Source organism: Sinocyclocheilus grahami, unplaced genomic scaffold, assembly GCF_001515645.1.
Source record: "Sinocyclocheilus grahami isolate Dianchi unplaced genomic scaffold, SAMN03320097.WGS_v1.1 scaffold293.1, whole genome shotgun sequence".
In the NCBI taxonomy this organism is placed as follows: Eukaryota; Metazoa; Chordata; class Actinopteri; order Cypriniformes; family Cyprinidae; genus Sinocyclocheilus; species Sinocyclocheilus grahami.
The window spans coordinates 626,486-638,220 of NW_015505472.1; the positions used below are offsets into that span (position 1 = coordinate 626,486).

At 40.5% G+C, this 11,735-nt stretch overlaps 1 protein-coding gene across 4 annotated transcripts in view; it reads right to left on the reverse strand.

Moving 5' to 3' along the window:
* The window catches only part of mideasb (mitotic deacetylase associated SANT domain protein b), a 25,962-nt gene extending 14,855 nt beyond the window's left edge, over positions 1-11,107 (reverse strand). Inside the window, exons 1-2 of one of the 4 annotated variants that reach the window (XM_016292830.1) lie at positions 11,051-11,107; positions 2,437-4,273 (exon numbers count right to left, since the gene is read on the reverse strand). In XM_016292830.1, coding sequence (XP_016148316.1) covers positions 2,437-3,912 — 1,476 coding nt within the window. In that variant the 5' untranslated portion in view covers positions 3,913-4,273; positions 11,051-11,107. Of the gene's footprint in view, positions 1-2,436; positions 4,274-7,903; positions 7,990-8,240; positions 8,594-11,050 lie in introns of those variants that run through there. The other 3 variants (XM_016292831.1, XM_016292829.1, XM_016292832.1) reach the window with 3 other exon arrangements.
* Between the last annotated feature and the right edge of the window lie 628 nt (positions 11,108-11,735).

Here is an 11,735-nt window from a genome sequence, read left to right on the forward strand (position 1 = left end):
GTTAATACTGAATGTTTAACGTTATATTCATTGCATACATATACGTCATAGTAGACATCCTTAACTCCATTCTGCTGTCTGTTGTCGGGTGTTTCTTTGTCTGGATATGGCGTTATCACATGCTGTGTGGTATCGGCAGTATCGGTATCAGTACATCCCTAATTTTTAATATAACTCCAATTGTGTTCGTCTGAAAGAGGAATGTCAGATATGCCTAAGATTAAATCATGGGCTAATTTTCATTTTTGGGTAAACTATCTCTTTAAGAGCTGATAAATCATACAGGAAATGAGGTTAGCTTAAGACTATTTTCAAAAACATATTAATGAATCAACTGCAACCTCATTTCTGCTCCAGGAAGAAACATCTTGCCCTGCAGATCAGCAGCAGACTGCATGAGGATATATAGATCTTTGTCACAAGTGAATAACATAACAGCATGCCAGCACAGGACAATATCTCAATATAATGTGACTCTCCTTTGGGTAAGTTAATGATTAGAGAAGGGGTTCCTTCTATGTTAGGTTTACTGAACTGCATTCATACTTCTCCACAAAACAGGAACTTAAAAAGAACCATACAAAAGAGGCACTCTTTGCAATTTCACAATGCCTGCAAATTTCAAAAGCTTTAAAAAAAAATTTTTTTAAAAAAACACATTGATGTTTGAGTCAGAAAAAAAGCATTCTGGAAGGAGCACCAAACCAATGTTTCCCTTATTGTGAGAGCAATTCCTGTTTCTCCTCATTGCTAACTCTAAGCAAGACATGACAGCAAGCAAAATAAAACTACTGAAACTTCACTGACAATGTTGTGTGAAAATGCAATGCAATATGCATCACTACTACCATGTCTAACTGGAAGTTTTGTGAAAATCTAGAAATCCCTGAGGATGTGGCCTGTCTTATCTGAAGGCACCTTAGCAGTGCCTTACTGGTAATTCAGCTTAGTACATGAAGCCTTTACAGCTCACTCACCCTTGAGCAAGAGCTGTTTTCAGCCTGCATTTAGAGTAGGGGAGGTTTAGAGGCATAACGTGACACCCGTCATCACCATGAGACCAAAAAAAACCTCACTGAAGTATGTACCTATTCCTTTCAAGGAGCTGTTTTTTTTTTAAAAAACACATTGATGTTTGAGTCAGAAAAAAAGCATTCTGGAAGGAGCACCAAACCAATGTTTCCCTTATTGTGAGAGCAATTCCTGTTTCTCCTCATTGCTAACTCTAAGCAAGACATGACAGCAAGGAAAATAAAACTACTGAAACTTCACTGACAATGTTGTGTGAAAATGCAATGCAATATGCATCACTACTACCATGTCTAACTGGAAGTTTTGTGAAAATCTAGAAATCCCTGAGGATGTGGCCTGTCTTATCTGAAGGCACCTTAGCAGTGCCTTACTGGTAATTCAGCTTAGTACATGAAGCCTTTACAGCTCACTCACCCTTGAGCAAGAGCTGTTTTCAGCCTGCATTTAGAGTAGGGGAGGTTTAGAGGCATAACGTGACACCCGTCATCACCATGAGACCAAAAAAAACCTCACTGAAGTATGTACCTATTCCTTTCAAGGAGCTGGAATCAGCTGACCTAAGATTTGCTTTAACTACAGTCTCTTTACTGGACCGTTCTTTGTATGTTATCTGGCCCACAGATCAACAGTATATGTACACACACCCTTTCTTTGTTATCATCGGATGGATGTCTTAAGGGAGTGCTGCTGTCCTTTTCAAAGGAAGTTTATGTAACAAGGAAAAGCAGAGTGAACTAAATAGCATGTCCCAGAAACACTTATATCCCCTTGTTAAACTTGACTGCTAATTGTGCTAATTAAAAGAATGAACAAACCAAGCAATTAACACTAGTCCATATAAGCAGCATCTACTGCAATAGGATGAAATCTCTTAATCTCCTATTCCAAAGAGAGAGAAAAAAATGGGACTGCAAAAATCACAGTTAGCTATGCACAGAGCTGTGCTTTTGGACTTCGACAAAAGGAAATGTAGCTCTATATGTACATCAATGTTAAGACACCCTCAAGAGGGCCAGTGGGCTGAGGGTGGGGTGCACTTGCTGGTATTTGTATGAGGAGTCCATCAGGAGATAGTGGCGTGGAAAAGCCTTTGTTTGGCTTGAGAGATCATGTGATCTAATGGCGACAGTCAGTGCGTGTACTAACTTTACACTCCCCAATCAACTGAGAAACCTGCAGAACCTGTATGCATTTGAAACAGGTAGTGCATCCTCACTGTGTTAAGCAGATGTTAATGATGTCAACTTCCCTTGGCTAAGGGTAATTTGTCATCCTTAACTCACAGACCAACTTTTCATCTTATCTACAGTATATAACAATGAACTGGCAAAACCACAATTGCTTGCTTGAAACGTATTTTAATTTCTCCAACATATTTGACTGAAAAACTGGCAGGTGTCTTACCTTGACACTACGTGAGGGAAGAGATTCCCTTTCCGAAGCCTTCTGAGCCAAGGTTTCCAGGTTGGCCTCTTGCGACACCCTCCTCTTACGTCGTGTGCTCTGGATTACACCTGTTGGAGCGGCCCGGATGTCTTGCACAGCATTTATCTCAGAAGTACCGTTCTGAGAGTCTTGGTTATGCAGATCAGTCGGCATGACAAATGGGTCATCTGAAGCAGGGCCTCCACCCTCTTTTGAAAGCCGGCGCGATCTCCGGGGCCCAGGCTGTTGGGTCTCGATGGATCGCTGGGGAACATTAGTGGGAGGCTGACGAACAGAGTCTGGAGTCTGTGTTGACGGGGGATCAGTTGTCTCTTGGGACTGTCCTGGTAATGAGGGGTGATGCTGATCAAGTGAAGAAGCATGTGGCTGCTGGCCATCAGAGTAATTTTCCAATACATGCTGGTTCTGATGAGGTTGCTCAGACTTTTGTTGGTGCTGCACCAAGTCTTGTTCCGGTTGAATCTGTTGCATATGTTGTTGTGGTGGTTGCTGTTGCGGAGTATGTTTTAATTGCTGTGCTTGTTGCTGTAACTGTAATTGTGGCATCTGTTGTGGCTGTTTTTGATGCTGAAGTGCCTGTTGCTGCTGTGCATGTTGTCGTATTTGCTGTTCCAGCTGTTGCTGCCGTTGTTGAAGCATTATTTGTCGCCGTTGCTCCTGTTGCTGTAGTTGTTGCTGTAGTTGGGAATTCGTCTGTGTACTGTAATTCAAATTCGGCAATGTCCGATTGCCCTGAACTGCCTGATAGTATACCAAGTTCTGCTTGGGCTGTCCAAAAGCTACCTGAAAGGGTTGCAACACGGAATTCCCAGTGGTGGACTGTCCGTGCTGCTGTGGATTTAACATTCCAGGCTTTTGTGTTTGCTGAAAGGCTTGCTGCTGTTCCCAATCCATGCCCCGGCCAGGTTTGATTGTATCCCTAAAGGGCTCTACACTTATGTTAGCCCCTTGTTTTTCATTTGCCCTAATAGTTGATGACTTATGTTGCTGCTGCTGCTGCTGTTGTATTGACATGCCCTCATGCATCTGCTTTACAAAAGCAGTTTGAGCCTCCAAATAAGGGCCAAAGTTCTGGGTCCAAGTTGTCATACCCTGTGACCAATTGTTTGGTCGCTGTTGGGGCTGCAAAGATGGGTCTTGATGTGGCCACTTCATGGGCATCATCTGTTGGTAGTGCCCACGGCTTTGATCACCCTTCTCTGGGCTGAAAATGACAGAATTGAGGTACGTATGTGGTGCTTCTGAATTCAAACTTTCCACACTTCCACTGTCATTATGGCCTGGCCCTGAGGGAGGGACCCCAATGCCATAGTAAGCCTCTGAATGCTGAGAGGCCTCTTTCATCGCCACACCCTGATCGTTAAAGAAAGTGATGCGCTTGCCTGTCCTCTTTGCGTTTGGTTTCTGTTGAGGTGGCAAACTCATGACTTTCATGAATACAGATTCTGGGGAGTGGTGGAGTGGAGGTTAAGGAGACAAGAGTTCAAATCCCCAAACCACACAAAGCTTTCTCTGGTTTGATGAAGAGTCTTAGAGTATCGCTCTTGACAAAGAACCCTTAACTGGTTTTATGATACTTAATGGTCATCCAAATCTACTCAACATGGTAGGAATGCATGTAAGCTTTAAAAGTAAAAATTGCAGCATCTCCTGTGCAGAAATAGAAGTTTCAGCATGGTGTAGCTCAAACATGTCCATTTGCTTTCGTCTTCACTGCCAACTCTTCTGCTTCCGGGATGTCAAGCTGGGTTGAGAAGTCTTTAGGTTAATTTGTTGCTCATTCATTGGAGACAACCTGAGAAGAAAGCGGTCACAAACATTATGGTTAGCCTTCAGAGACGGTACTTTGGGCTTAGTGGGGGTTTATTGAAATAGCTGTTTCAGCAATGACATGAATAGAGCCCTAGAGAACAGAATCTGAAAGGGAAAGGTGGCTTGTTAAGAGTTGGGCGAGCGGTGACATTAGCAGTTTAGCGCACATAATAAAACAATGTGTAACAAACTGCAGGTAATTTGTTCAGTATGCACAGAAAGTAACAGACTAATCTTAGCAACCATCAAACCAAGATGACACATATTTGAGAATGCTAAGTGTGAGTAAGGGGAAAATGTGCACTCTACCGCAAATAATTGTTTCTGGATTGTGTGCAGAGAGGGCAGCAGTGAAAGTAAGTGAAACGAGGAGAGATGTACAGCTGCACACATAATCCCACAGAGAGTGTGAAAATATACTAGCCTAGTTTCACAATGAGAATGTTTTAAGGTAAGTCCCCCCCAAAGTTCACACATTAGCATTCAAATCAATAAAAGTATATCATTATTCTGCTATGACCTCCTCTCATAAATCATGAAGGGCTTGTGTGCTGCTGTTATGAGCATGTGCATATGTAGCAATCAAATGAATAATCTCAGATATCTGCATATTTCAAAACAGTCAACTCATGAAAGTACAGTTCTTAAATGAGATATAAATCTTCATGCAAGCAAATTAAAAGCTACACAAATAAGACCAAATCACTCTACCTGATGATTTAACATATTGATTGATCTATATATTCAATAAGAATTGTTTATCATCCTTTAACTATTTAATGTACACTAGTGTCTCTGCTTTTGCTAATACTGATTGCCTGTGCTAAAATCACTGTAGTGCACATCCCGCATGGCTTTTTGCTTTATTACAAGGACCAACAAAAATGTTCTCTATGCTTAGTATAAAATAGCACTGAAATGTAAAGGGGTGGTTGATTATGATTTCACCTTTTGAACTTTAGCTAAGTGTGTAATGTTGTCTGCAAAGTTACGACGCTCAGAGTTCAATGCAAAGGGAGATATTTTCTTTTAAAGAAATCGCTGTTTAAGGATTACAAAAAACGGCTGGTAGGGACTACAACGAGCTTCTTCCTGGTTTTGTGACATCACTAACCCCGATGTTCACATAAACCCCCGGCCCCGGGGACACACAACTACCCATAATGGTAAGGGGGCATGACATTTCCAGACAACGTGCACTAGGCGGTTAGCGAAAACACACCAAGCCCGCTAACCAATCAGAGCCCATTGCGTATTTTTGAGGGAGGGTCTTCATAGAACCAGAAACTCAGCATACTGTTTTGACGAGAATAGAGACAGCGGTGTAGAATAAAGGTCAAATATGTGAAAATAATGTTGTTGTTTTTTTTAACAAAGCATGAACACGTTACACTGCACCCCATAAACACAATCAAGCTTTGGAAAAAAGCTGATCAACGACCCCTTTAAACTTTGAGCACCTGAATCCTTCCAAAGCACGTGTTTCTTACTTGTATTGCCAGCTAAACATTATAAATACATATTTTTACTAGTGCTGTCAAATGATTAATCGCATCCCAAAAAAGTTTGTTTACATAATGTGTGTATACTCTGTATATTTATTATGTATATATATATCCGATGTTCACATAAACCCCCGGCCCCAGGAACACACAACTACCCATAATGGTAAGGGGGCATGACATTTCCAGACAACGTGCACTAGGCGGTTAGCGAATCACAAACACACCAAGCCCGCTAACCAATCAGAGCCCATTGCGTATTTTTGAGGGAGGGTCTTCATAGAACCAGAAACTCAGCATACTGTTTTGACGAGAATAGAGACAGCGGTGTAGAATAAAGGTCAAATATGTGAAAATAATGTTGTTGTTTTTTTTAACAAAGCATGAACACGTTACACTGCACCCCATAAACACAATCAAGCTTTGGAAAAAAGCTGATCAACGACCCCTTTAAACTTTGAGCACCTGAATCCTTCCAAAGCACGTGTTTCTTACTTGTATTGCCAGCTAAACATTATAAATACATATTTTTACTAGTGCTGTCAAATGATTAATCGCATCCCAAAAAAGTTTGTTTACATAATGTGTGTATACTCTGTATATTTATTATGTATATATATATATAAATACAAACATGTATACATTTAAGAAAAATATGTTATGTTTATATATTAAAAGTATTTATATATATATATATATATATATAAAATATATGAATATATAAATGTATAAACATGTAAAAATTTTCTAAATATATACTGTATATGTGTGCATTTATTTATACATAAATATACACAGTACACATACATAATGTAAACAAAAACTTTTATTTTGGTGCGATTAATCGTTTGACAGCACTAATTTTTACACCAGGTATTTTTATCAAGACAAGTAAAAGAAGGATCCAAATGACATTCTAAAATAAATAAATAAATGGAAATTAATCAGTTTTTTAGCATGATTACATGGTAATGTACATTAGCCAACTTCAAGTTCACAGTTTTACTGTTGGGGGGAAAAAACTAAACTAAATACCTGACATTTTACAAAGTAATGTTTAAAAAAAAAAAAACTTTCATTCAATTACATTAGGCCAAATCATACATCAAATATCGTGCAACTCAACATACATTACAGTAAGTACTGCGTACTCAAAACAGCCATTTAAAGCTGCAGTATTCTCAGGGTTGTCGCGACGCAATGAGAAACACCCCTAACAGCGCGGGGATGTAAACAATTAAATGAACCAATCCAGGCAAAGTGTTATATTGTAGGTAAAGTTTACCTTACACATTTCAGTGCATTACATTTTTTATTCGCGTAATCCAGCGCATGACGTTCTGCTGAAAACTGCGCGCAGTGAACGCACATGCATGTCATTACATTAGCAAAACGACGCACGGTTACACAAGCTACGGTTTTATCAGTTGACAAGAGAACGCGTTTATTAAGCTTGTAACGTTAAGCACGGTTACCTAATCGTACCGCGAACGAATGCAGAAGAGACTCAAATGCTGAGGCATGAGCGAGAATTCCCCTCGTGGCTCAAAACCTAGCTTCTAGACAGCATTTTAGGGGGCGTAGACACAGAACGGGGTCTCGAGACGCGTTTATCTACTTTTCAAGAGTTTATCTATTTTTAAATGATTATTTACCTCAAATTAAAATGCGGTCATCATTTACTAACCCTCATGTTGTTTAAAGCCTGCATGTATGACTGTAATTGTTCCGTGGAAAAGGAGATGTCATGCACAATGACGGCCATTCACTTACATTTCGTGGAAAAAGACGCGCAAACCGTGAATAGTGACCGAGACTAACATCTCGTTTTGTGTGCCACAAAAAAAGCAAGTCATACGGGTTTGGAACAACATGCGTGTGAATAAATGATGACAGAGCTCTCGTTTTGTGCTAGCCCTTTAACTTAAACGCGCCGTATTATATACGCAAAGCGACGCATGACGCCCGCGTCGCGTTCGAAAAGCGCATACAAGCCCCTCAAAAAGCTGTCTGGGTAAACAGCTCAATATATTTTGAGACACGGAGTGTTTGCATACTGGGTGCCCTTCCTGGACCCCCCTTCCTAGTGAAGCCAGCTCAGCGCTATTTACCAGAAGTCCTTTGTGGCAGAAAAGGGATTATCCAGTCACTAATTCCGTGTCACACTGCAACAAAGTGAGACAACAATACACCCTATGAAGCATGCCTGAGCAGCAAAATAATGAAAGTGGTAAATGACAACCCCCCCCTGCTGTCCCTTCCTAGTTGTCAACTCAGGTGAATGTAATTCGTGCGCAAGTTAGTTCATGCATTCAGTGTTACAAGAGAGTAACAGCCACACGTAACGCACGCTCGACAATTCTGCTATAACTTGATGATGATCTATTGCATGATTTCGATTTGCTAAACAGTCCTAAACATTATCAGGCGTTTAGAAATCATCCTTACCGTACTTGTTATTTTCAGGTCACCCTAAGAGCAACTGCAAGGTCCAATGCAACAGTAGAGAAATGACTGCACGCTTATCCACGACTGAGTCATGCAATGCTGACCTCACTCCAGTAATATTCAAGTCAAGAGATAGATCCTTGTGCAAACGAAACCACGGAGAAATGGTGGGCTTCTTTGACAAAATGGCGAGGCGTTTTTCTAAACAATTGCACGCGATTTCGTTATTATTGCACGCGCCTGCTAATCAAACGCACAAAACGGTGTAGTTCACTCGTACATGAAGTATGGAACAACACATTCGCTTTCAGCTGAAGTCTTGTGATCACCTACTGTCCCGTTGGCCACACCCACTTCCGCTACCATATAAGGCCTTTCCTCTTCCATGCGGGGCTTACAGAAAGTGCACAAGCCATGCGGGAAATTCCGTCACTGGGACACGTTCTTAAAAGCATGGCTTGTACCAAACATCCCCATCCATACCTGAAGGGTGAATGAATTACAGTGTGTGGTCAGTGAGCAAAGAGCTTGTAACCAGCGGAAAGCCAACGAATCAGAGATATTTATGAGGTTAATTATAACAAAAAGGCCAAACTGCATAGTTGTTTGGATTTGGGGAGACCAGTGTTGTAAGAGGAGGTGTGTTGTAACACCAACAGTTTAACCAATAATAAATGAGCTACAGAGGTGATCTCACTATAACCCTCCTGATATGAGAGTAGCCTATAGATACTGTAAAATATACAGGAAAATTGGTTAAAGTATGAGTGCATTTCAATTTGTGATCATTATCATCTGAATCATCAGGTTGAATGACACATCTGCTTTTCCTCTACATGTTTAAAAACTTGAAATATCATGTCTGAGCAGATGGGAAGGGTTGTAACACTATCCAGCGCACTTATACTAGATACGATTGTCCCATTTTGCACAATGTATAGACCTACATTTCCCACAAATGTGAGAGTGACTAACTCAAACTTGCAAGCACAATTGTTTTAGGTTTTTTTGTTTTTTTTAGATGGACTGTTACGACGATGACACAAAGTTCTTTACAGTTTGATTTTTTAATAATGTAGTTACATTATATTTTGGCATACAATTACGGGAAACTAGTTAACGTTGCTGCACGAGTGTTTCTACTACTACAACGGCTGAGAGTTTTACTGCAAATTTGGCATCTTTCTCTCTTCTGACCATCATAATCAATCTCTTGATATTTTTTTTCCTCTTTCATAAAGTCACAGAAATGCTATTGTGGATTTGCTCTTTTGCTATCGAAACAAATGTGAATGCAAAAATGATATTGGTTCTAGTTTCTGTTCACCACTATAGAGGTTTACCCAACTGTGGCAACTTCCACTTCTAAAACCCCCAGAAATGTGTAAAGGGTTCATTTGTTTTATTAGCCATTTTGAAATTACATTTTAAATGAAAACATTTCGAAATGCACCGAAATTGGAGTGATTACGGTACGAGACTTGATTTTTTTTTTAACAAAAAAAAACATGCATAACTCTTCAAATGTCCAGGTTTTATGACTGTTACAAGCTCACTAGTGGCGTGGGTTGTAATATCACTTTGTACTTTGACATTAATTTGCACAATTTAGGGATAAATTGTGTATTTCTAAACTACTTTACCATGCAGCAGACAAATAAGAGAATAGCATTTCACAATCTTTGCTGAAAGAAAACAAAACCACTCCCCCCTACTGAATGTAACATTACACTAGAAAGTCTCACTATGAACGGTCCCAATCCATTCTCACTGATACGACTGTTATCAATATTAAAATGGAACATTGTGAACAACATGATTATGATGGAGTGCGCAGTGTCAAGGCAACTGTTGTAAGACAGACTCCCTTTTTAACAGTACTTCTGAACTCTGTGGAACACTATTCACGCCTAGAACTCGGAGCATTTTTCATGCGTGCAGAGGCTCAGCTGCACGGACATGATCGAGCATGTGCTGCCGTGAGAAAGGAGACACCCATAGGCCTCACCGTGTCAGTGTTCGTGCACGCTCTCTCTGCTGTGCCTTAAAATAAAGTGCAAAGCCACCAGACATGCGGCCAGGATATGGCATGAGCTGAGTGTACCAATAAACAATCCGATGCCTCGAATGCTATTCGGGTGTGTACAATCTCATTCTCAGACATTACTGCAAGTAGATGCATATTCCTTATGCAGGCAGCCTTCTTGCATTCTAAATCACAAAATGCAGATGGGGGCGTGCATGCATGCGTATTTAATAGTTACAACGCATGCACGATTCCCAGCCAGAACTTAAACTGGACGTGCATAACCGATTTTGTCCGCGATGTAGAACGACTGCACTCATTGTGATGGCTTAAGGAGGTTGACACAAGTTGATATGACAGTTGTTGCAACAGCAGCAAATGTTGCACAACAGTAACATGATCCATCGTGATGCAGGTACAGATTTGACATAGGCGCTACTGACACGGTCACTGATTTAAAGGAAACGCCTGCATTCGATAACGAGATAAGTAATCGTTAGACTTTGCAACACAGCTGTTCTGATAAGCGCTTTCCGTTGCTCACATGTGTAGTTGCAGCGCTGCGCTCGTGCAAAAAAAAATGTATTTACGTGGAACAGTTCGCCACTCGTAAGCGCATCTAATAGTTTCTGTCAAAAGTACGGAACCACCCAATCGAATTCATTCCCCAAGACAAGGTCTTCTTTCGACGTCCTGCAGACACTCACCATAAATCTATGTTTTAAGAGTGGAAATACATTCGAGCTGGATCTAGTTGGAAAAGACGTATTGCGCATTACGTTACCTCGCAAACCACCAGCGGCGTAGATCCAGCGATCCAGATCTTTTTCGCGTTGCTTTCAAGAAAAAAAGGGGTTTAAAAAAAAAAAAAAAAAAAAAATTCTTTTTTATAAATTGGCGAAAAAAGCAAAAAAAAAAAAAAAAGGGCCTCTTTTTCCTTAGACACTGCTTAGAAGAACCTTTCCCATTTTTGTACATCGAATCCATTTCTGCTGAATGCTACCTGTTCCTGCTGGGCAAGTCGGTGTTGTTGTGGTTCCGGTGCAAGTTCAGAGGTGGGCCGGTCACCAGGTATGCCTCCACCCGTTACCCCTGGACACATTTGCTGAATTGCCACTGGTGAGGCCCGACTCGAATCTGTTCACTTGTGATGACAGAGAAAAGAACACAAAAATAACAAACGGTTACTTATCAGATAATAGATGGATAACAGTAAATTAAGCTAATCACAGAAATGCTATTGTGGATTTGCTCTTTTGCTATCGAAACAAATGTGAATGCAAAAATGATATTGGTTCTAGTTTCTGTTCACCACTATAGAGGTTTACCCAACTGTGGCAACTTCCACTTCTAAAACCCCCAGAAATGTGTAAAGGGTTCATTTGTTTTATTAGCCATTTTGAAATTACATTTTAAATGAAAACATTTCGAAATGCACCGAAATTGGAGTGATTACGGTACGAGACTTG